This window comes from Lacerta agilis, chromosome 17, assembly GCF_009819535.1.
Source record: "Lacerta agilis isolate rLacAgi1 chromosome 17, rLacAgi1.pri, whole genome shotgun sequence".
Taxonomy (NCBI): Eukaryota; Metazoa; Chordata; class Lepidosauria; order Squamata; family Lacertidae; genus Lacerta; species Lacerta agilis.
Genome location: NC_046328.1, coordinates 36,033,777 through 36,057,789, shown reverse-complemented (window position 1 = coordinate 36,057,789; position 24,013 = coordinate 36,033,777). Strand labels below are relative to the sequence as shown.

Sequence of the window (24,013 nt, the reverse complement as noted above, 5' to 3'; positions counted from 1 at the left end):
CAGAGCCCCACTGTGCACATGCGCCCCACGGGAGTTGGGGCCCATGCTGTGCAGCTGTTCCTAGCAGGTGGGGTGGGAAGCAACAGGCAGTGGAGGGTAGGCCACACAAAGCCTTCCCTTTCCCCAACAAACTCGGAAGGCCGAAAGGAAGCCTTATTAGAAGCTGCCTTCTGGATATATATTGCATTCTCTGCATTAGAGTAAGCCCCCCCTCCCCCTTTTCATTCAGGAGAAGAATGGAAGCTAATTTGCAATGACAATGCTTCCTTTTGGGTGGGTAGGTGTCCCGCATTTAACCCAACAATGCCTGCATTTAAACTTTAAATCCTTAAGAGGAGGTGCGGCTATCAGAGGCGATGGCTTGGAAGAAGACCCCTTTCCTTTCACAGCTTCTGATTTTTTAGATGCTGATTTTACGACAGGTCTTTAGATATCCTGCTAGAATCTCAAATGGATGGACCTGGTGGCTGAGTTTGTTTCTCTGAGTGATCTCTCTCTCTCTCTCTCTCTCTCTCTCTCACACACACACACACACACACCCCACAGGGGTGCACACACTCTTAACATTACTTTGATTTCCTTGGTTTATTGTTGTTGCAACAGAGGTGTTGCCCCTGTGTCAGTTGCTTGCTATTTTTCTGAACTTGTTTTGATTTTGCAGTGTGCTCAGGACATCCAAAAAGCGCATGGTGTTTGTGTGTGCATGAAAAGGTCACTCTGAACGATTGCAGGATTGCTCAGCCTTCCAAGGCAACTGGAAGAATTAGCTAGTCCTGGCGCCCTCCAGATGTCTTGGACTACAACTCCCATCAGCCCCCTGCTGCTAATGGGAGTTTTAGCCCCTAACATAGAGGCCCAGTGTGTGGTATAGTGGTTAGAGACTAGGGAACTGGGAGAGACCAGGGTTCGAATCTCCACTCGGCCACGAAACTCGCTTTGGGTAGCCTTGGACCAGTCACTCGCAGCCCAACCTACCTCACAGGGTAGTTGTGGCGATCACTTGTGACCGAGTCAGATTGTCTCCCATAATTCTGGATCCACACATCCTTCCACAGCGAGGACATAGGTTTCCAGGCAGGAGTTGATCACGGTGAGGGTTTGCCAAGTGTGCCTTTGTCTCAGCTCATTTCTCCCTTTCGTCCTGAGTTCGTGCTTCTTCAAAGTCCATGACACCTAGGATCGATCACAGCTGTGTGATCTTGTACTAATTGCAGGATAAACATATTTTTAAAAAATAGATTTAAGTTCTGCACGGTGGGAATCAGGCCCACCCCCCCCCCCGGCTGTTTAATTATGAGTTACCGGTAGCCTGGCTTTTGAATTTGCTGGGTGATAACAGTGAGGTTTAAAGAGACATTCATTAGTCTGCTTCCAGGGCCTGGACTGAGGTGCCTTCTGGAGATATTGAAGGAACTGTAAAGGGGTTTTGAAAGTGGGATAAAATCCACCAGCCCTTGTTAAAAGAGAAGATGGCTGCTTTCATTCCCTTTTGCAGTAATGCACAAGATAGTTTGGAACAGGTGCTCTGAGCTCAGGCTTCCATGGTAGGTTAAAAATAATAAGAATAAAAGGTCTCTTTGGCTATGTTAGAACAAGCAAGTGGTAGGTCCACTGCACGGAAAAGACAGAAAAATGCTACTGGGTGGCAGAGAGAAGGCAGAACTGCTCAATGCCTACTTTGCCTCTGTCTTCACCCAAAAAGAAAGCAGTGCCCAACCTGGTAAAAATAAAATAAAATAAACAATGCAATAATAATTTAATAATAATAATTTATTATTTATACCCTGCCCATCTGGCTGAGTTTTCCCAGCCACTCTGGGAAGGAGGAGCAGCCCAAACTCATTTCTTTCTTTTTTTGATAGAGTTATAAGCTTGGTGGATCAGGGGGATGCTGTGGACACAGTATATCTTGATTTCAGTAAGGCTTTTTATGAAGACTGCCATAATATTATTGTGGAGAAGCTGGTAAAATGTGGGCTGGATGAGGTAACAGGTGAATTTGTAGCTGGCTGGCTGAACTCCAGTGCTCACAAATGGTTCCTCATCATTTTCCTGGGGGAAAAGTGACAAGTGGGGTGCCACAGTGTTCTGTCCTGGCCCCGTTGTTGTTCAGTGAAGTCTTTATAAACGACTTGGACAAAGGAATTGAGCGGATGCTCATCCAATTTGCAGGTGACTCCAAACTGGGAGGGGTAGCTAATGCCGCAGAAGACAGAATCTGGATTCAAAATTACCTTCACAATTGGAGAACTAGGCTAAAACTAGCAAAATGAATTTCAATAGTGACAAATCTTAGGTCCTGACCTGCACTTAGAAAGAAATAACAGCTGCACAAATAAGATGGGGGACAACTAGCTTGCAAGTAGTACAAATACAAGAGTTACCTTTGTGTGTGCACAGACTCACACCACCACCATCCAGGAATTACCAGAATCTTAAGGATCCAGTCCAGCTATAAATACTATTTTCACAACAACCCTGTAGGTAGGTTAAGCTGAAGGAGAGTGACTGGCCTGAATTTCTTGGCCCTTGCCTGGGGCAGATTACTAACTTACTCTTTAAGGTTTTTTGGGGGGGTCAGACTTTGTGTACAAGTGTCCTTGTTGTTGTTGTTGTTTAGTCGTTTAGTCGTGTCCGACTCTTCGTGACCCCATGGACCAGAGCAAGCCAGGCACTCCTATCTTCCACTGCCTCCCACAGTTTGGTCAGACTCATGTTAGTAGCTTCGAGAACACTGTCCAACCATCTCGTCCTCTGTCGTCCCCTTCTCCTTGTGCCCTCCATCTTTCCCAACACCAGGGTCTTTTCCAGGGAGTCTTCTCATGAGGTGGCCAAAGTATTGGAGCCTCAACTTCAGGATCTGTCCTTCCAGTGAGCACTCAGGGCTGATTTCTTTAAGGGTGGATAGGTTTGATCTTTTTGCAGTACATGGGACTCTCAAGAGTCTCCTCCAGCACCAGAATTCAAAAGCATCAATTCTTTGGTGATCAGCCTTCTTTATGGTCCAGCTCTCACTTCCATACATTACTACTGGGAAAACCATAGCTTTAACTATACGGACCTTTGTCGGCAAGGTGATGTCTCTGCTTTTTAAGATGCTGTCTAGGTTTGTCATTGCTTTCCTCCCAAGAAGCAGGCATCTTCTAATTTTGTGACTGCTGTCACCATCTGCAGTGATCATGGAACCCAAGAAAGTGAAATCTCTCACTGCCTCCATTTCTTCCCCTTCTATTTGCCAGGAGGTGATGGGACCAGTGGCCATGATCTTAGCTTTTTGCTGTTGAGCTTCAGACCATATTTTGCGCTCTCCTCTTTCACCCTCATTAAAAGGTTCTTTAATTCCTCCTCACTTTCTGCCATCAAGGTTGTGTCATCAGCATATCTGAGGCTGTTGATATTTCTTCCGGCAATCTTAGTTCCAGTTTGGGATTCATCCAGTCCAGCCTTTCGCATGATGAATTCTGCTTATAAGTTAAATAAGCAGGGAGACAATATGCAGCCATCTCATACTCCTTTCCCAATTTTGAACCAGTCACTTGTTCCATATCCAGTTCTAACTGTAGCTTCTTGTTTTGTACAACTGTGTTCACAACACTTTGTGTGCATAATCTTAATATTACACTAGCCTTGAAAGGTAGGGCAGTCCTGTTTCTTCTTTCCCACCCCCCATTCCACACAAGGGGGCTCACTGAGTTATATTGGGGGGGAGGGTAAGGTGGTGTAATCTATGACTATGCAAATGCTAGATTGGAATGCACATATTTCACCTTTCCCAAAGGAAGTTTTCACCAGGCTTCCTCATTTTCCTCCGCTGTGTTTGGACAACCTTTCGTAAACATGCCTTTCTTTTGGTCCTGAGGTTCAGAGGGTTGGCAGCTGACTGCCACTGGGTCAGGTCCCCCAAACACACCTCTTCTGAGTGTCACTGCTGTGTGCCCCTCCACACAGCCCAAGAGGCAAAACCGGGTGTGGCAGTGGGCCTTGGCCTAAAACTCTTCGTTTTCTTGGAGGCCCAGTCCTGATGGACCCATTGCTCTGGCAAAACCACCAAATGCTTCTGAATGCCTCCTGCTGAAAATCAAAGGAGGGGAGAGTTGCGTTCGAGTCCTTGCGGGCTCCCTGCTGCGGCATCCGGTTGACCACGGCGGGAACAGGATGCTGGACTAGTTGGGCCCCCTCTGGCCCAGTCCAACAAGACTGTTTGTGTAGAACCTTCAGGTCCAGAGACAGTCTATCGAGGTTCATCGGGGCATTTGGCCGCTGTGAAAACAGGGTGCTGGGCTAGAAAGGGCCCCCTTTGGCCTGATCCAGCAGCCAGGCTCTTCTGTTAGTGCTAGTTGCCGACCACGGTCTTGAGGGTGGCGGCTGTGATTGCTGCACCCCCCCCCCCCGTGAATTGTGCAGACCTGCAAGGCCTTTTCCTCCCTCCCCCGCAAAGGTGGCTAAATCTATGCCAAATTTCTCGGCTTCCGGCTTGGCTGCATGGCGCGAGCCCTACCTGCTAGTTGCAGAGCGTGGCTGGCGGAGGAGAAGAAAGGGCCGTAGCAAAGGTAGGCCTGGCGCCTGCTCCCTTGCTCAGCTCCCATGGGAATTTGGTGCTTGTTTTGCTCGATTCCCCCCCCCCCGCCCTCCCGCCGGCATCCCTCCCATCGCAGCTGTCCCTGTCGAGCCCTGACCTCATGAGCTCACGCTGGGAAGCCGAACCCAGCGGCCTGCCCCCTTGCGCTTGAGCAGCAGCTCCCCTGCCCATCGCCAGAAACCGGAGGCCCACGTCCGCCGCCCTCCCCCTCTCCGTTCCTGCTTCGTTCCTTTTCTCCCTCGGCTCCTCCGCCCCACTGCTCCAGGGAAACCTCCACAAGGTTAGTGCTGCCTTTTTAACAGGTTCCTCCTGCTCTGCCACTTGACCAGAGAGGAACCACCAAGCACGCTCTTTCTCTCTCCCCCTCCCCACCACCAATTTCCAGGTGCTCCTTTGGGAGCTTCGAAGGGTGGGGAGTGCCAAGCAGATCTTCCCATTACTCTCCCCCACCAACCTCCTGTGGGGCGGAGGAGTATCTGCCCCACATACTCCTTAGGGCCCTTCTTGCTTTCCCCCTATTGCATTGAGAGGTTTTTAGTGTTTAACGTTGCCTGGCCCGATGTTGTGTCTGTGTGCTTCTGAAACCTGAGTGTGCATTGGAAACTATAGACCTAAATAGAGACCTGCTTCCAGCCAGCATCCTGTTTGAAACAGCGACTGCAATACATTCAAAGCACACGGAAAGCACATTCCCCACCCCCACCCCACTCTTCCCACCCACCAGTTCTGGGAGCGGAAGTTAATCCCTTGCAGACCTACAGTTCCCCGGCACCCTTCGCAAACTACAGTTCCCATGTGCTTCAAGTGACCTGTAAATGTGTGGTGGGTGCACAGCCAGGGACCACTCCCCTTCTCTTAAAAAACCAACAGGTGTGGCTTGAGGCAGGTAGGCAGTCCTCTGCTTCTTTCTAGAATCTGGTTTTTTGAGGTATGTTGTTACTAAACGTGGGGGCTCCATTTTGCTATACTGCCTGCTGATAGGCCTGCTCTCACCCCCAAATTCAGACTTTATTCTTCTTTTTTTAAAAGGTGCCATTTTGTTCAGTGCTTTTGGGAAGATAAGACTGATATTTAGGGGGCAATGATAAGGTGCAGGCCTCTCCCCATGACTATATCATCTGAGAACTAGGGTGGTAGAGAACAAATGCTCGCCCAAGGTTAAATTGCTTTTTAGACCCACACCTTGTACTGACAAGGATGCGGGTGGTGCTGTGGTCTAAACCACAGAGCCTACAGCTTGCCGATCAGAAGGTCGGCGGTTCGAATCCCCACGACGGGGTGAGCTCCCGTTGCTCGGTCCCAGCTCCTGCCCACCTAGCAGTTCGAAAGCACATCGAAAGTGCAAGTAGATAAATAGGCACCGCTCCGGCGGGAAGGTAAGCGGTGTTTCTGTGCGCTGCTCTGGTTTCGCCAGAAGCGGCTCAGTCATGCTGGCCACATGACCCAGAAAAACTGTCTGCGGACAAACGTCGGCTCCCTCGGCCAGTAAAGCGCCGATTGAGCGCTGCAAACCCAGAGTTGTTCGCGACTGGACTTAACTGTCAGGGGTCCTTTACCTTTTTTTTTGTACTGACATGCGAAGAGCCAATGGCTCATGAGCCATCCCTCTTTTACCTGGCGTCCTCAACGTGGCATAGTCTCTAGGGACATGGACCACGTTACTTTATTTAATTTGTTAATTGAATTTCTATACTGCCCTTCATCCTAGGGTCACAGGGCGGTTTACAAAAGAAAAACACAAAAATACACAACACAGTAACAAACAAAACCAATACAGCCCCTCCCTAGTTAAAAAGGCCGTAGATTTTTTTAAAATTAACTTTCTATACCATACTTTTCTGATGGTGCAGGATGCATGGCCTTCAGCTGTACTGAGTTGTGTGTTGTTGGTGGGGACACAATTTATGTTTTTCTTTTGAGAGTGCTGGCTGGCAGTCCCAGGTTGGGGAATGTCAGAAATGGATCTTGGAGGGGGAGATTTGAGATGTGCTGCTCTTGATAACTCATCTCCCTCTCACTTCTCTCAAGGATCCCACCAAATCATATATATCCTGTGACGCTGGATATTCACACGTTAACTTTAGCCCTGCGTCGTAGAATTGTAGGGTTGGGAGGGATCCCAAGGGTCATCTGTTCCAACTCCCTGCGACACAGAGGGCGTCGTTATCATCAAGCAGTCTTCGTGTTTGTGTGAATCTTGAACCTTGTTGCATTTTATTTTATTTTTTTAATGACAGCATCATGGTCAGCTAGGTTTGCCTCCTTTTATTTCCCCCTTCCTGGCAGAGTTCCTGAGCCTTTCAACAGCTATGTGACAGAAATTCACCATGAGCAGCTTTTCCCAAGGCAGAAGAGTTGCAAAGAGGAGTGAGCTTCACCTGTTGGATTATCTCCATGGGGATGTTCACATTCAGTGTGTGTGCCTGCGTACCAAGGAGTCGACCGGCACACTCATACAGTTATTCGCATGTAACACTCTGTGAGCTGAAATAAAATTTATTAAAAATTGTCCAGTAGCACCTTAGAGACCGACTAAGTTTGTTCTGGGTGTAAGCTTTCGTGTGCAGTAAGCACATGCAAAGACTTGTGCCTGTGTTTGGTGTCATGTGTGAACAAACCTTCTGTGTCACAGAGGGGGGAAAGGGAGACTACCCTCATGCTCAATAAAACAGGTCGCCTGGAAGTGCCCCCAAATCACCCCTGGCCTATTCCTCGGGCAGATTTTTTTTTGTTTGTTTAAAAGGGCTTGCTTTAAAGCAGTTTAGTCAGGCTGAAATAGCGGAGGGTGGCCAGGGAGCGGGAGGGCGGCCATCTTTTTTCCGCCTCAGCCTTCTTTCCCTTGACACCTTTAACAGCAGCCTGACTTGCTGCAACGTAACCAGGCGAAGAAGCTTTTCCTCCTCCATTTCTGCCCAGAGGAAGCGTCTCCTGCCATGCCGGCGGCAAGCCAACACGAGGGGAGAAGCTTTGTACTCTGGGCCTGGTCTGGGCCTTGTCCTAGGCCTCCCGTTCCCTTTCCCTGCGAAGCCACGCTCTCCTGGCCTGGGACAACAGGAGACGCTTGTGAAAGCGTTTCCCTCCCCTTCCTTCTCCCCCTCAGAAGCTGATCCCTTCGTGTCACGTAGTTGTTGGCAAAGCAGCCATTTCAGTTGGCCTCTGTGACAGAGGGGCCTGGGGGGCCTGGGAGGCCATTTCCCCAGTTCATGCCCAGGGAAAGCTTTGTCTGACAGAATAATTAAGCCTATATAACCAGTGTGTTCTCTCTCATATATATATATATATTCTTGGGTTTCCTCCTCTCCCTTCAGAAGTAAAACATATGTGCAGGAAAATATCTCTTGTCGGTCAGGAAAGGGAAAGGAAAAGCTGTCTCCCCCCCGCCACCCTTTCTCTCCAAAATAGCTGTTTCTTGAAATAACCCCTCAAATTGGAGAAAACCAGAAAATTTAAAAAGGCTTCAGCAAAAATGCCACCTCCTTCCTCCACCTCTCTCCTGGCTTGAGAAAGATTTCCTCAGTGTCTCAGTCGCTGAAGCATGGGACAGAATAGGTTTTTTTAAAAAGAATAATAAAAAAAACTATTTATTGGCTTGTTTATTCACCAAAGCAATATCTCGGTCCCCACCAAAGCGTGAAGCAAAATAGGCTTTTGTGATCCATTTCTTTGTTGGCTTGCTTTTTTGCCGAGGTGCCATCAGGTTGAGCAAACCCGTCTCCATCTTGAATTCCTGGCTTTTTTTCCTCTGAGGCCCGTTTATGGTTTCTGTCGGCAACCGTATCTTGCTTCAGCAACACATCTTCAGGGGTGGGGGTGCCAAGGACTTGGGAGACGGGGGTTCGGATCCCCATTTGGCCGTGGCCAAGTCGCCATCCCTACCTTCCAGGGTTGTTGTACGATTTAAAAAAGGAGTGGGCAGCTGTGAGCTCCTTGGAGGAAAGGTGGGATAGAAATGTCAGTGCAAAAAGTAAACAAGTCCTTGTTCACTCCATAACAAGAGACCTTACCAGCCCCTCAGGGCCTGCCCCATTCATTCCCTTTGAAAGCAAAATACTCTCCCTCTTGATAGCTGAACAGTTGTCAAGTCAGCAGAGTTAATGGTTTACCGGGAGCGCTGAGATCACTACCTATCTAGCCGGTGGGAGCAGCAACAAGTTTTAACCGGCCATCATGCCTTGTTTTCCTCCAAATTAGCCACATTTGGTAAGCCATAATAAGCAGACCGTCGCTTCGCACCACGGTTTGTTTCGAATGAAGCAAACCATGGCACACGTTAAGCGTGAATTCTGCCTCTGAAACGTGCCCGCTTGCCATTTTTTAAAATGTGTGTGTGTCTTTCCACGCACCGAAAGGGTCACGTCCAAGCGCGCAGCTTTTTCCTTTAATTAATTTTAGTTTTTTCAATGCCACACTCAGGGATGTCCCTGCGCAAGGGTGACTTCTGCCAAACTGATAACAGCCACACGAGACAGGACAGGCGTCACTGATTTGGCTCAACGGCACATGCACAGATAATAAGAAAGCAGATTTCGCGTTTCTTTGTGTAGGGAGTTTGAAAGCTGGGAGTACCTGAAGCTCAGTACTTTTTGCTTATCTGCCTATTGTACTTTTTGTAATTAATATGTCCTGCATAGTTATTGAAAAGGGGCAGCTCAGAGCCATTTATGTGGTTCCTCCAGGCCTAAGCATACTTAGCTAATTCTATCTACTACTGTTATTATTAATTACATTTATCAGTTGTTTTATGCAAAGAAAAAATTCTCAAAACGACTTGACCAAGATAAAATTCAATAAAAGCATTTTAAAACCAGATGATTTAAAATCAATGGGCAAAAGACATAAAATGCTCTAACAGTGGCATATTAATGACAAGTACTACCCAACCCTACTATAGGAAGCAATTTAATTACAGCTCAGAGAAGGCGGTGAATTTTGGAGTAACCAGAACATTCACTGGGTTACCCCAAAACTTCTTAATTGTTTTTTTTTTTTTAAAAAAATGGCTCTTCAACCAAAAAGCTTACTATAGTGGTTTAAAGGTAAAGGTAAAGGTACCCCTGACCGTTAGGTCCAGTCGCGGACGAGTATAGGCCGAGAGCCGGCATTTGTCCGCAGACAGTTTCCGGGTCATGTGGCCAGCATGACTAAGCTGCTTCTGGCGAACCAGAACAGCGCACGGAAACGCCGTTTACCTTCCTGCCGGAGCGGTACCTATTTATCTACTTGCACTTTGACGTGCTTTCGAACTGCTAGGTTGACAGGAGCTGGGATCACCCCGTTGCGGGGATTCGAACCGTCGACCTTCCGATCGGCAAGCCCTAGGCTCAGTGCTTTAGACCAGTGTTTTTCAACCACTGTTCCGCGGCACACTAGTGTGCCGCGAGATGTTGCCTGGTGTGCCGTGGGAAAAATTGAAAAATTCAAGATAATTACTTTATATATAGTCAATATAGGCACAGAGTTAAATTTTTTAACAATTTCTAATGGTGGTGTGCCTCGTGATTTTTTTCATGAAACAAGTGTGCCTTTGCCCAAAAAAGGTTGAAAAACACTGGTTTAGACCACAGCGCCACCCGCTTCCCACTATAGTAGTTTACAAATTACAAAAAAACCAAACCCCCGCACAACAATGTGAAGACAGTCCCTCAGACTCACAATATGAAAAAAGTCACAGCACAAAAGGAAAAGTGGATTGGGAGGGAGGAGGAAATAAGCTCAGGCACAAGTTTTTAGTTACAAGTCGTTGTAGTGACCAACCGGGATGGGAAAAGTTCAAGGGGAAGAGGCACCAAATGTTGCTGTGCCAATGGAGTGACTCAGTGTCCCCATCTAGCTAGCATGGTGTTCCCCAGGACCATACTTGCCTGGGAACTGGGCACTTCGCGTGTTCGGGAGGGTTACAAAGTGGTGGGGAATCTTGTTATAGGTAGAGACCTTGCCGGGGGGGGGGGTATACATTTGAATGCAGGATTGTCCCCCAAGCCTTTTTCCTTTTGGAGAAATGGAAATTATTTCGGCTTATGGAATATTTTCTTTTAGAACAGCGTTTCCCCAAACGTGGGTCTCCAGCTGTTTTTGGACTACAGCTACCACCATCCCTAGCTAGCAGGACCAGTGGTCAGGGATTATAGGAATGGTAGGCCATAATATTGAAATGGCCACATGGGTGAAGTTGTGGGATGGAGACCTAAAGTTTAAAGCGTGTTATACGCTGAAAGAAAACTACATGGAAATGATGTACGGATGGTATTTAACTCCTAGTAGATTGGCAAAAATGGATAAATCGAAATCAAACACATGCTGGAAATGTAAAGGCAAGGAAGGTACTTCCTACCATATGTGGTGTTCTTGTAAGAAAGGAAAAGTAAGGAAGTACTTTAAGAAAGTAAAGAAAGTACTGTAAGAAAGTAAAAGCTTTATGAGAAATTAATTATAAGGAATTGAAGAGATTTTTAAGATCTTAAAAAAAAAACCAAAGCTTTTCTTCTAGGGATTCTAGATACTGAGATCCCAAAAGACCCCCAAAAAAAAAATCGTTTATGTATGCTACAACTGCAGCTAGAATGGTTTTTGCCCAGAGATGGAAAGAAGATGTAGTAGCAACCAAGGAAGAGTGGCTAATTAAATTAATGATTATGCCAAAATGGCAAGGTCAGTGGGTGTAATAAGAAACCAAGAAGAGGAAGAAAATTTTAAAGCTCCTTAGCAGGATTAACGTAAAACAAAATTAAAAATAAATAAAATTCCTTCCAGTAGCTCCTTAGAGACCAACTAAGTTTGTTCTTGGTATGAGCACACTTCTTCAGATACACACGAAAGCTCATACCAAGAACAAACTTAGTTGGTCTCTAAGGAGCTACTGGAAGGATTTTTTTAAAAAAAAATTAATTTTTTTTTTACTATGGCAGACCAACACAGCTACCTACCTATAAGTAAAACAAGCAGTTAAACATATTATTAAGAGGAACTAAATAATAACTTAAAGATGGAGTAATGTGGAAAATGCAGTGTGAAAATTTAAACTAAAACGAAACCACAAAAGGGGGGGGAGGGAATTCGAATATATGTGTATTAGAAATGTATGTGATTTGTGTTTTTGTAATTTGTATGTCTGGAAATCTTTGAAAATTAATTAAAAAATTGTTTTATAAAGGTATCGTAGTTCAAAAACAGCTGGAGACCCAAGTTTGGGAAATACTGTTTTAGACAATACTACTGAGCTAGTATTGTCCCAAGTCTCTGAACATGAGAGCTATCTGTCTTTCTACGAAAGAGCAACTGTTTTTCTTTCCCTCCTTCCCTTCTAGAGCTTTCTGAATCCTTCGCCATGGGGGACATGAAAACCCCAGATTTTGACGACCTCCTGGCGGCTTTTGACATTCCCGACATCGACACCAACGAGGCCATCCACGAGGAGGCAGAGGCACACATCAAGCCCATCCCTGTGGAGGCGGTGGTCCCCGAACACGTCCTCCCCCACGCCGACATCACCACGGTCAGCGTCATAGTGAAGAACACTGTCTGCCCCGAGCAGCTGGAGGCCGTGGACGGACGCGTCAAAGACAGCCACGTCGTCGGACCACGCCTGCTGCAGAACGGCTTCTCTGCCCCTGAGGCGCTCCATTCCTCCCCCACTCGCCCCACAGAAGGGGTGACCGCTGCGAACGGAGAGTGTTGGACCCCGAAAGAAAAGGGTGCCAAAAGCCTCGACATCTTTTCCCATTTCAGCCCCGGCCCTCCTGAGGACACTGAGGCCAACCTCATTGACCAGCCGCGAGAATGCAAGCCCAAGGAGAAGGGTCCCCTCTCCCCGCCCCACGTGCTTTCTTCGGTCCCCCCGCTGGACTGCCACGAGCCGTCGGCAGGGGAGGCCGCAGGGCCCCTTCCTCCAACATTCCCACAGTCCTTTGAAGGATGCCCAGCTGGCGGAGGTGTGGGCCTCCCTCCAACCCCTGCTGCTCCCCAGGTGCCCCCAGTCATCAAGCAGGAGTCCGATTGCGAGACGCCCTGCCGGGGGGCCAGTCCACTGGGCCGCCCAAAGCCCAGTTCTGTTTGCTACCCTACAGACGGTTCCCCCATAGCACCCTGGCCAGGCTCAGATGCAAACCTCTGCGCCGGCTCCCGCAGCACCCCAGAAGTCAAGCGCTCTCCCTCCAGCCCCGGGAACTCACTCTTAAAAAGCTCTCCTCCGGAGGCAGAAGCAAGCCCCGGGCCCTCCACCTCCCCAAAACATTCCAGCGGCGGGACCCTGAAGGAGGAGCCCATTGAGAACCCTGTGCAGTGCCCGCCAGATGCGTCCAGCGAGGAAGAGGATGAGGATGAGAGTGCTGGTTCCCCCTCGTCCAATTCTTCGCGGCCCCTAAAAGTGAGGATCAAGACCATCAAGACTCCGACCGGAAGCATCACCAGGACCGTCACCAGGGTCTCCTCCGACTCAGAGCCGGGAGCCGCCAAGCCACCTTCGGACCACGACTCACAAGAGGCCGCTTCCGCTGAGGAAGCCATGCCCCACGCCTCTGCGGAAAAGGAAGAAGGCGCAGCGGAGCCTCCCAGCTCCAAAACGGTGGCCGCCAGCCCCGTGAAGGTTGTGGAGGGGCCCAAAGTGGTCAGCGTGCAGCTGGGGGACGGGACCAAGATCAAAGGGACAGTGCTGCCCGTCTCCACCATCCAGAACGCCAGCAGCGCCATGCTGATAGCCGCCAGCGTGGCCCAGCAGAAGGCAGTGGTGCTGCCCAGCAAGGCCGTGGCCAAGAACATCGTCAGCCTGGTGCCGCAGGCTCTCCCCAAGGCTGGCGTTGTGGCGGCAGCGGCCCAGGCGGGCGGGGCCAGCCAGAAGGTCAACGGCACCACGGTGGTTGTGATGCAGCAGTCACAGAAGTCCTCGCCCACCGTGGCCGGCACAGTCATCTCCCGCAGCCAGTCCAGCCTGGTGGAGGCCTTCAACAAGATCCTGAACAGCAAGAATCTGCTGCCCATGTACAAGCCCAACCTGGCGCCCCCGGCGGACTCCAGCCTGACCCTCCCGCCGCTCGGGTACCGGTGCCTGGAGTGCGGAGACGCCTTCGCCCTGGAGAAGAGCCTTGCGCGACACTACGATCGGCGCAGCATGCGCATCGAGGTGACCTGCAACCATTGCACCAAGCGCCTGGTCTTCTTCAACAAGTGCAGCCTGCTCCTCCACGCCCGCGAGCACAAGGACAAGGGCCTGGTCATGCAGTGTTCCCACCTGGTCATGCGGCCCATCGCGCTGGACCAGATGATCGGGCAGCCTGACATCACCCCACTGGTCTCCCTGGCCTCCCTGAACGCCAGCAAGGCCGCGGCCACCGTCGCCCAGGAAGGCACGGCCAGCGGGGCGGCCACGCACGACCCGCCTGTCCTCCCCTTGAATGGCAGCGCCGAGCAGGCCACCACGAACTCCTGCCAGTGCCTGGAGTGCAAGGAGCCCTGCAAGGACAAAGCCGGCCTCGCAGCCCACTTCCAGCAAGCCACAGCCCCCGGCTCCACGGTGAGGGCGCTAGGAACGCTGCCAGGGTGGTATTCTGTTACTGTTATTGGCATTTCATAGAATCAGAGTTGGAAGGGACCTCAAGAGTCATCTAGTCCAACCCCTTGCAATGTAGGAATCACAGCTAAAGCATCCATGACAGATGGCCACCCACTCTCAGCTTAAAAACAAGGAAGGAGATTCCACAACCTCCCAAGGGAGACCTTTGCACTGTAAAAAAAGCTGTCACTGTCAGAAAGTTCTTCCTAATTTTTAGTCAGAATCTCCTTTCTTGCAACTTGAAGCCATTGGTTTGAGTCCTGCCCCCTAGAGCAGGAGAAAACAAGCTTGCTCCCTCTTCCACTCAATAGCCCTTGTGACATTTATGTGTTGCATTTTGATCCCACCTTTCCCTCCAAAGAGCTCAAGATGGTGTATGTGGGTTCTCCCCCCCCCCCTTGTCCTCACAACAACCCCAGGAGGTAGGTCAGGAGGTTGTGAGTCTTCCTCCCCATTTCAGCTGAGTATTGTTCTCACTTACTGGGAGCGGCTCTGCAGGGTTTCAGGCAGAGGGCAATCCTAGACCTACCTGGAGGCAGCAAGGATTCAACAGATGTTCTGCCACCGAGCTGCCATTCTTTCATTGGCAAAGCCCCGATTCCAGGGCACGGTTTCTGCGGTTCTTTGCCAGTTAGCACTCGTTACACCTTCCCTCCCTCCCCCTGCCTGCCTTATCCAACGTAAATTAACCGTTCTTTTTGCTCCTTCCAAAAGGTTTGCAACGCCTGCTCCATGATTATGCCCAACCGGTGCAGCTTCGGCGCCCACCAGCGTATGCACAAGAACCTCCCGCCTCACGTCTGCCCCGAGTGCGGGGGGAACTTCCTCTTGGCCAACTTTGAGGCACACCTGAAGGAAGCCTGCCTCCATTTATCCCGGAGGATAGGCTACAGGTAGGGGTGTCTGGAGTGTGAGTGGAAACCCGAAAGGCAGACTCTTTCCCCCCTTTTTTTAAAGCTCTTGTCACCCAGCATGGATAAAGTTAATTCCTGTTTTAATGATTCAGCCGCTGAAGCAGGAATCTGAACTCGGGGCCAACCCTTGTCCCACTCACCCCTGATTTCAGAGCAGGGCATCCATGGAGTGGAGGTCAAAATGGCGATGTGAGAATTAAGCAAGCTTTGCTGTAGCTCCCGCTTGCCATTTTTGATCATTGTATGTTCCGTGTCTGGGTGGCGTTGGAGCCTAAGATGCTGGCTCGATATTTTGGCTCTTTCCTCCACCCCCTTTCTTATTTATTCATGCCAATATCCCACCTTTCTTCCACCATGGAACCTGGTGGCATTGTACATATGGTTCCCAAGTGGCCACCAGTTGTTATTATTATTACAGTGGTACCTTGGTTGACAAACAGTCCTGTTTAAGAACGATTCAGATTATGAACTCTGCAAAACCGGAAGTAGTGTTCCGGTTTATGAACTATACCTCAGTTTATGAACGGAATCCGAATGGTGGAAAGGCACGGGCAGTTGGAGGCCTCATTAGGGAAAGCGTGCATCAGTTTAAGAACGGATTCGGTTTAAGAATAGACTTCCAGATTCGGTTTAAGAACGGACTTCCGGAACGGATTAAGTTCGTAAACTGAGGTACCACTGTATTTTCATTCATTTCCATTCACTTACCAGGCCTAGGCCTCATCTGCCTTCAGATCATCTCCGCTCAATGCCCCCCTGGCCCTTCTGTCTTTTTGTCAAGGGGGAGCAGGAATGCTGAGCCATCTATTCTGTTCCTTTTCCCTTTCTCCAACATCCAGGTAGAATTCAGGAGGTGGGGCTCAGCTGCCATATTTTCCAGTTTATGGCCTTGGATGTGGTTGTTTTCTTAAGAACTTTTTCCTGCCGCAAGAGCCTGGAGAAGGTTGCGAGAACCTTTGATATTGTTTGGAGGGCTTTCCCAGCCAGTCCTTAACTTGGGATGCCAGCTTTTACTGTCCAATGGAATGCCCCCCCCCCTTGCAAAGCTTCCTCTGTTCTTTTCCACCAAGTAAGGAAGGCAGGTAGCTTTCAAGGAGAGGTCCTTTTCAGTCAGCCTCCGCAGAGAGACTCGCGTGCCACCTTCAGTGTGGTCTCTTCAGCAAAAATGAATACTTTTCCCTTTACTGTGTGTTTGTGACTTGAAACCAGGCTGCCACCTCTTATTGCCAGGAAGATTTTCCTTTGGGGTCTTTCCAATGCAGAGCAGACCCACTGTTGTTAATGAATGTAGTTATTATTATTTTATTTATAGACTACGTTTTCTACAAATTTGGTACCCAGAGCTGTTCAAAACATTGTTACAGCCCAAAAGTAATAATATGTTAATGTTTAATCAAAATGGATATAATTTGGCATGCATAAATAACAGTGTCTTAGATTTATTAATTTCAGTGGGTCTTCTGTGAGCATCGGCAGCGACCTTTTACGCCTTTATTGTTGATTTTAATTATCACGTGATGCAGTTTTAATCATTGTTTTATTTTGGTAAGCTGCCCGGGGAATGTTTTTAGTGATGGGCAGCTAGGTGTATTGATCAGTAAGACCTCCCGGTTCTCGTCCTCAGGTGCCCGAGCTGCTCAGTTGTCTTTGGCGGAGTGAACTCCATCAAGTCCCACATCCAGACGTCTCACTGCGAGGTTTTCCACAAGTGCCCCATCTGCCCCATGGCGTTCAAATCTGCACCCAGCGCTCATGCCCATATTTACACCCAGCACCCAGGCTTCAGCAACCAGCAGTCCAAGTGAGATGGCGTGTGTGTGTGTGTGTTTGTCTGGGTCGTGTCCAGTGCTAGCGCTACTCAGAGTTGATCCACTGAAATTAATGGGCACGACTCTACTGTGAGTGGGACATAGTTGGCCACAACCCTGTTTGTCAGTCAAAAAAATGACTAAAGCAAAAGGAGGGCTTGATCATGGGGGGGGGGAGCCTTTGGGCCTCCAGATGCTGGACTTCTAACCCCCATCATCTTCGTAAGAAGACTCCTGCTGGATCAGGCCAGAAGCAGCACTCTGCCATCCCACGGCTTCCAGCAGTTGGTGTTCAGAAGCATTAATTTAATTAATTAAATTTGTTAGTTGCATTATCTTGCCCAAGGCAACCCAGAGTGACTTATAACCAAACAACCATGGAGGCAGGGCAGAGCCATCATGTCTATTTCACTATTATTATTATTATTATTGTTGTTGTTGTTTACATTTATATACTTCCTTTCATCCGAAGACCTCAGGGCAGTTCTCAACATAAAAATGCAGGATGACAGCACAAAGTAAATAGTTTAAACAAAATACGAAACAACACAATAACCCCCCACCCCACCCACTCTCCCATAGTGGAAGCAGGGCTTCTTCTTGGCCTTCTGAGCCACAGGAACAAGCATTCCCCAGCCCCTCCGACCCGTTTGGGACCAGGAGTCAGACCCTTCTTCATCAGACTCTTAACCTGAACAGGCACGCAGACCCAGAGACATTGCAGCCAGATGAGTTGGTGGGGACAGTGGCTCCCTGGGCCAAACATGTGGCCTTGCCATGTTGTGTGCAAGCCCTGTGCCTCCTTCCCTCTGCTGGAGTGGGAGACTCCTAGAGAAGCCCAGGCCCTTTCGAGCAAAAGAACATACTGAAGCATGGGTGCTCCTAACAATTTGGCGGCGCCTGATGCTACTCCTATAAAAGGGCTTGTCGGTTTCAGTTTCTCAGTTGCTGGAACGACTTCAGAGCTCTGGGTTTCCTCAGAGCGCAGCCTGAACCCAGCCTTGCATCCAGCCGGAGCCTCACCTTGTCCGACACCCCAATTCGGGACGGATAAAAGGAAGCACTGCTTCATTCAGCGCATAGTTAAAATGACGGAACTCCCTCCCACAGGAGGCAGTGATGGCCACCAACCTAGGCGGCTTTGAAAGAGGATTAGACAGATTCACTGAGAAAAGGCCACCCGTTTGCCTCCCCAGTTTGAGGCAGCGATGCTTCTGAATCCCGGTTGCTGGAAGCTGCAGGAGGGGAGAGTTGCTCTTGCGCTTGGGTCCTGTCTGTGATTTTCCCAAAAGAGGCACCTGCTCAGCCACTGTGAGAGCAGGATGCAGGACTAGATGGGTCATTGGTCTGACCCAGCGAGGCGCCTCCTGGGTTCTTACGTTGTCTTGCACCCCGACTGATCCCTGCTGTGCCGCAGAGCAGGACAGTTCCTTCCTGAAAGCCCTCCTGTTCCTTTCATCCTCTCCAGGATGATCTTCAAGTGTGCCATGTGCGACACGGTCTTTACCCACAAGCCCTTGCTCTCCTCCCACTTCGACCAGCACCTGCTCAACCAGAGGGTGAGCGTCTTCAAGTGCCCGGACTGCCCTCTTCTTTTCGCCCAGAAGCGGACGATGCTGGAGCACCTGAAGGTGAGTGGCATTGTAGGGCAGAAGGGGGAAGAGTTGGCAGGTGGGCGGGACAGGGGAAATCGGTAATTTCTCATTTCCTGTTTCCCCACACCTGGTCTAGTTCCACTTTTGCTGTTTTTGGTTGAGGGAGCTATTGCCTCTTTCACATACTTTGGGAATGGGTAGCGTGTGCCATTAATCCGACAGGGAGAAGGAAATGATTTGAGCCCTCTAGGGAATAGCGCTCTAGGCAGGAACTGCATGGGTGTGTTTTCAGTGTACCACAGCAGCAGCACAGAAAAGGAATATGATGCTGTTTTCAGGTTCCTGAGAACCATAGCTTTCATTCCTTCTAATCCTCACGGCCGCTGGCTGCAAAATGCTGGCTCCCAAGCACTTCAGCTTTCATTAAAAAAAGAGAGAGGGAAATTTCTGGTCCCCATGTTGTAGAAAGATAAGGTTGGAAGAGTGAGCAAGAACTGCTCAGGTCTCAGAAGAGAGGCTTAACTTTTGGGAAACAGGATTCAGGCACAAGAGAACCTCTCCAAAGAGCCCCTCCACTCGCCTGCTGCCCATCCATGAATTGAAGCTGGGAAATGATGTTGACCAGTCCAGCCACCTTCTCATAAGACCTGTCAGGAAACCCCCCTCACCCCAACAGGTAGCATTCCCAGATCCGTTGCGGTACAGGGAACCACCTCCCCCCCTCCGCAGTTCGTCTTCCTCCTCCTCTGGAGGAGGAGACCACTCCTCCAGTGGGGAGGGGGAGATGGAAGCAGGCAGTCGGGGCAGGGGCTGTGTCAGGATCACAGAGCCTCAACACCAAGCAGGAAGCGGGGAACAGGGACCTTTTCCCGCACTCCGATCGTGAAGGGAGGAAGGACGTGGAAGGGGGAGGCGGGGGTTCAGAATCCCGCGCCTCCTGTGCTGGACAAGAACCGGAAACGGTCATTCCCGGACTCTGCTGAGGGATGAGATGGACGTTTTTACTGTAGCTCCACTGCAAATATTTGCACATTAAAGAACTTAGTTGTTAGAAGTCTGGCTTCTGGCTGATTACTCATGAGCAACCACTGACGATCTTACAAGACCACAAGAAGCGCCTGCTGGATCAGGCCAGTGGCCCATCTAGTCCAGCATCCTGTTCTCACAGTGGCCAACTAGATGCCTGCGGGGAACCCACAAACAGGATTCAGGCACAAGAGCCCTCTCCCCTCTCCTGTAGTTTACAGCAACTGGGATTCAGAAGCATTGCTGTGTCTAACCATGGAGGCAGAGCACAGTCAGCATGACTAGTAGCCATTGATACCCTTATCCTCCATGAATTTGCCTAATCCTGTTTCGAAGCCACCCATGTTAGTTGCCATCACGGCCTCCTGAGGGAGGGGGGCTCCATAGTTTAACTATGTCCTGTGTGAAGAATTCTTTTCTTTTGACTTTGTCCTGAATCTTCCAGCATTCAGCTTCACTGGACGTTCCTGAGGTCTAGTGTTGTGAGAGAGAGAGGAAAAACTTTCTCTATGCCGTACATAATTTTATAAATCTCTTTATCGTTTCGCCCCTTAACTCGCCTTGACTCCAAACTGAAAAGTCCCCAGAAGCTGCCACCATTCTTCACAGGGGATCCACTCCATCCCCTCAGTGGTTTTTGTTGCCCTTCTCTGAACCTTTTGCCTCTCCTTCCCTCCCGGCGCCAGAGCACCCACCAGCCTCAGAAACCCAAAGAGGACCCCGCCAAGAAGCCAGTCGCTGCCCCGCTCACCCCCAAGCAAGAACCGGCCGAAGAGGAGCCCCCACCGCCCGTCTCCAAGCTCTCGGAGTCGTCGTCGTCCTCTTCGGAAGACGAGGAGCCGCCCAGCTCCCCGGAGCTGCGGAAGAGCAAGCGGGGCCGCTTCCAGCGCAAGTCGGAGGGCGGAGGGCGCTCCCGGAGCAACGGCTGCACCTGCGGGATCTGCCACTCCTGGTTCCCGGAGCGGGACGAGTATGTCCTGCACATGAAGAAGATCCACGGGAAGGTGAGGGAGGAGCTGCGGGCGGCAGTGGGATGATGGGAAGGGTGGGGGGACTGTCACCAGCACCTCTGGTTTTAAAAGGCCCAGGGAGCAGGGGATGAGAAGTACCTTGAGTGGCACCTGCGAGGCAGAAGGGGCAGGACTTCATGGGTGAGGAAACTCATTCGTTTCTATAATGTCATGCCCCTCTGTGCTCTGCTAAGAACAGAAGAACAGGTCTCTGCCCCAAGGAGGCTTACAGTCTAAAACTCAAAGACACGGGAGGATAATAAAGGGGCTTGGGGATACCTCGAAAGGGTCACAACTCTCCTCTCCCCCTTTACACTGTACTGAATCTCTGTACTGAGGCAGGTCTCTGCCCCTCCAACAGCTTACAGGGAGTGAGATGGAAGAAGAGGGGAGAATTGCAGCAAGAAAGATTGCCTTTGCGGGTGCTGGGTTTAGAGGACTTGAGGGGCCGAGCTTTGGGGCAGAGGTGCTGCTGGTGGTGTTTGCACTCTGGGAGCAGTAACTCGCTTTTGACCTGAGTTTATTTCTGTGGCTTCTCTTCTCTGTGGTCCCCTGCTCCCCACCCTCACAGTGCGTAAAGAAGTTCCCATGCCACCTGTGCGAGAGGTCCTTCTGCTCCTACCCCAGCCTCCGGAGACACGTCCGCGTGAACCATGAGGGCATCAAACGCGTCTATCCCTGCCGGTACGGGAGGAGCCCGTCCTCCTGGCCTCTGGGCTGGTTGGCGAGTCAGCCAGCACGTTGTGTGTGTGTCTGTATCTGTGTCTGTCTGTGTCTGTGTCTGTGTCTGTGTCTGTGTCTGTGTCTGTCTGTGTCTGTGTCTGTGTCTGTGTCTGTGTCTGTGTCTGTGTCTGTGTCTGTGTCTATGTCTGTGTCTGTGTCTTCACGTGCTCCATCTTCCCTGTGGGTGTGTTGCGCCCTCTGCTGTAAAATCAGGCATTATGTGTTCATATTTACTTCTGTGGAATTGATTCAGCTTTCCTGGTGGTAAGATTTTAGATGATTTCAAGGTAATTTTTGTCAGGGGTTGACGGCACAGGGAAGGGGTGGAGTGGTGGCCGCTGGAGATATTCCCACCACGTCCTGAAGGCAATAAACCTGTCTTGGAAGCAAGTCGAGACTTCTCAGGACCCTCAGGTGAATAATCCCATAACTTGTGCAGAATTGTGAAATGCCCTCAGCTACGTTTATCACAGGAGTCCTGACGAAAAGTACAGAACACACAGTGGGCAGCGGTGGGGTGAGAGATGATGCTGAGAGTGCCCTGCCCCAGTGAACTTACAGATCTAGATCTTGTAAGGGGAACAGAGGCTCCTCCTCTGCACTCTGAGCTTTGCACCTCTCTTCCCAGCCTGCTTCTGAAGCACTTTGTAATGCAGCCACCGCTGTCCACAACAGCCTTCTGTCTATTAATTTTATTTTTATTCATTCAATTTATATGCCACCCTATAAACGAGGGGCTCAGGGCAGTTCACAGAATAAAATCAAGTTATAAACCCACCTCCCCTCCCTTTCCAGGCCGGGACACCACCTCTACTGGCTTCTCACTGCTCCCCCTTTCCTCCTCCTACCCCAGGTACTGCACGGAAGGCAAGCGGACCTTCAGCAGCCGCCTCATCCTTGAGAAACACATCGAGGTGCGTCATGGCATCAAGGTGACGGACGAGACCCGTAGCCAGGAGGTGCTGATCACCCGCATGGGTGCCAGGAACTCACAGGTATGGGGGGGAATGTCTGACTCGATGCAAAACCACTTCCCATGTTGCTATTTCCCTGCATGAGGACTAGAATCTTGCTTTTCTTTTAAGGGTGGATTCTTCAGTGACTGAGCCCTTGCCTGGCATGCAGGGGAGACCCCCTGTCTGAAACTCTGGAGAGCCACTGCCTTTCACTGCAGGGAGCGCTGAGCTACACGGACCATGGGCTTGCAAATTAACTCTTAATTTACAAACTCTATGATCCCTGCTGTTGCACGTGGTCAGGATTGTACTGCCCAGTAGGGTTCAGTTCCGCTGTGCGTCCAGAATCTTTGCCACACACACCCCCAGGTCTACCCCACCACCCCTTTGCTCAGCCCTGAGGACTAGAACCATGCCTCTGCCTCTTGGTTTTTATCCGCTGAGAAGCAAACATGCTCATGATGTTATTCTTGCCGGCATGGCTGGCAGGATCAGCCCCACGGCATGCTAGACACCAAGCCTTTTTAAAATATATATATATATAAAGACTTCCACCCCCCCCCCACAGGCGTCTGGCAGGAAGCGGAAGCTCTCCGACGAAGGGGACTCGTGCAGCGAGGAGCCGGACAGCACCACCCCGCCTTCGAAGACCCCCAGGGGCGACCGGAAGTTCCACTGCCGCAAGTGTGGCTACGTGGCGTGCTCGGCGGCCGACTTCCAGGAGCACATCCCCCAGCACAGGACAGGGGAGAGCGCCCACCAGTGTCGTGAGTGCGGGCTCTGCTTCACCTCTCAGGTCTCCCTCAACCGCCACCGCTTCATCACCCACAAGAAGAAACGGGGGGCGGGCGATGCAGCGGGCTCCAGCCCCCGGGGGGGCGACCCCGAGGAAGGGTCCCCGCCAGCCGAAGAGGGGAAGCTCTCCTGCACCGTCTGCGGCAAGGGCTTCGACACCCAGCTCAACCTCAAGACTCATTTCCGCACCCACGGAATGGCCTTCATCAAAGCCCGGCAGAACGTGGGGGCAGAGAACTAGTTGGGGGGGACAGGAGTGTGTGCGCAGGAGGCTCTGCCTTGCCCCTCTGCCACCCAGGGACAGCGGTCGGAGGTTGATCAGCGCCCCGAGGTCTGGGTGGGAGCAGTGGTGTACCCCCCTCCCCATGCCTCACTTCTTAATAAGCTGTGATTGTGAAAGATGGGGAGGCGGGGCGAGGAGCCTTATTTATAAGCAGCAGTCTCTGCTGTTGGCTTGGAACCTCGGTTGTGGGGTGTCTTGTTACTAGTTTTTTTTTTTTTAACTCCTTCAGTTTGGTGTTATACCATGGGGCAGAAGGCAAGGGAGAAGCATTACATCTGGTGGTGCTGAGGAATGGGACCCCCAACCCCAGTGGATTAAGGCTGCTGTGTGCAGGGGTGCCGGCCTTGATCTTGCTGGGAAGACCTTCCCGTCGGCTTTGCTTGCTGATCACTGGGAAAGGCAGGCGAAGCCTCGCGATGCCCCTTCTCCCTTTCCTCTTCCTCCTCTCTGCCCAGGTGCACAGGGGCACTAACCCACCCCAGTGCATGACCCCGTTGCGTTGCCCCCTCGGTGCTGCCACCGCCTCCTTCCCTCCCTCCCCTCTGATTTTGCCCCCTCCCACTCTTTCCAGCGCCCTCTTTTCTCCCCTCCAGGATTTCAAAAAGCTTCCTGGGTTTTAGTTCTTCTCTTCCCTCCTCGAAAAGAGGGATTCGTTTCAGCTTCACCTTTCCTGTTTTGTCGTCTTTGTTTTTTAAATCATGTTTGCAGCTGCAGGATGGGAAGTTGCAATTAGCTACAGGTTAGTGCCTCTGTTCTCCCCTCGCCCTTCTCAGTCGGAAT

At 50.6% G+C, this 24,013-nt stretch overlaps 1 protein-coding gene across 1 annotated transcript in view; it reads left to right on the top strand.

Annotated features, from left to right (window-relative positions):
* Nucleotides 1-23,357, top strand: part of ZNF687 (zinc finger protein 687) — a 29,792-nt gene extending 6,435 nt beyond the window's left edge. Inside the window, exons 2-9 of the mRNA XM_033174536.1 lie at nt 11,884-14,084; nt 14,838-15,016; nt 16,662-16,838; nt 18,314-18,476; nt 20,153-20,470; nt 21,048-21,160; nt 22,053-22,194; nt 22,724-23,357. Coding sequence (XP_033030427.1) covers nt 11,884-14,084; nt 14,838-15,016; nt 16,662-16,838; nt 18,314-18,476; nt 20,153-20,470; nt 21,048-21,160; nt 22,053-22,194; nt 22,724-23,191 — 3,761 coding nt within the window. The 3' untranslated portion in view covers nt 23,192-23,357. The remainder of the gene's footprint in view (nt 1-11,883; nt 14,085-14,837; nt 15,017-16,661; nt 16,839-18,313; nt 18,477-20,152; nt 20,471-21,047; nt 21,161-22,052; nt 22,195-22,723) is intronic.
* The last annotated feature ends 656 nt before the right edge of the window (nt 23,358-24,013 follow it).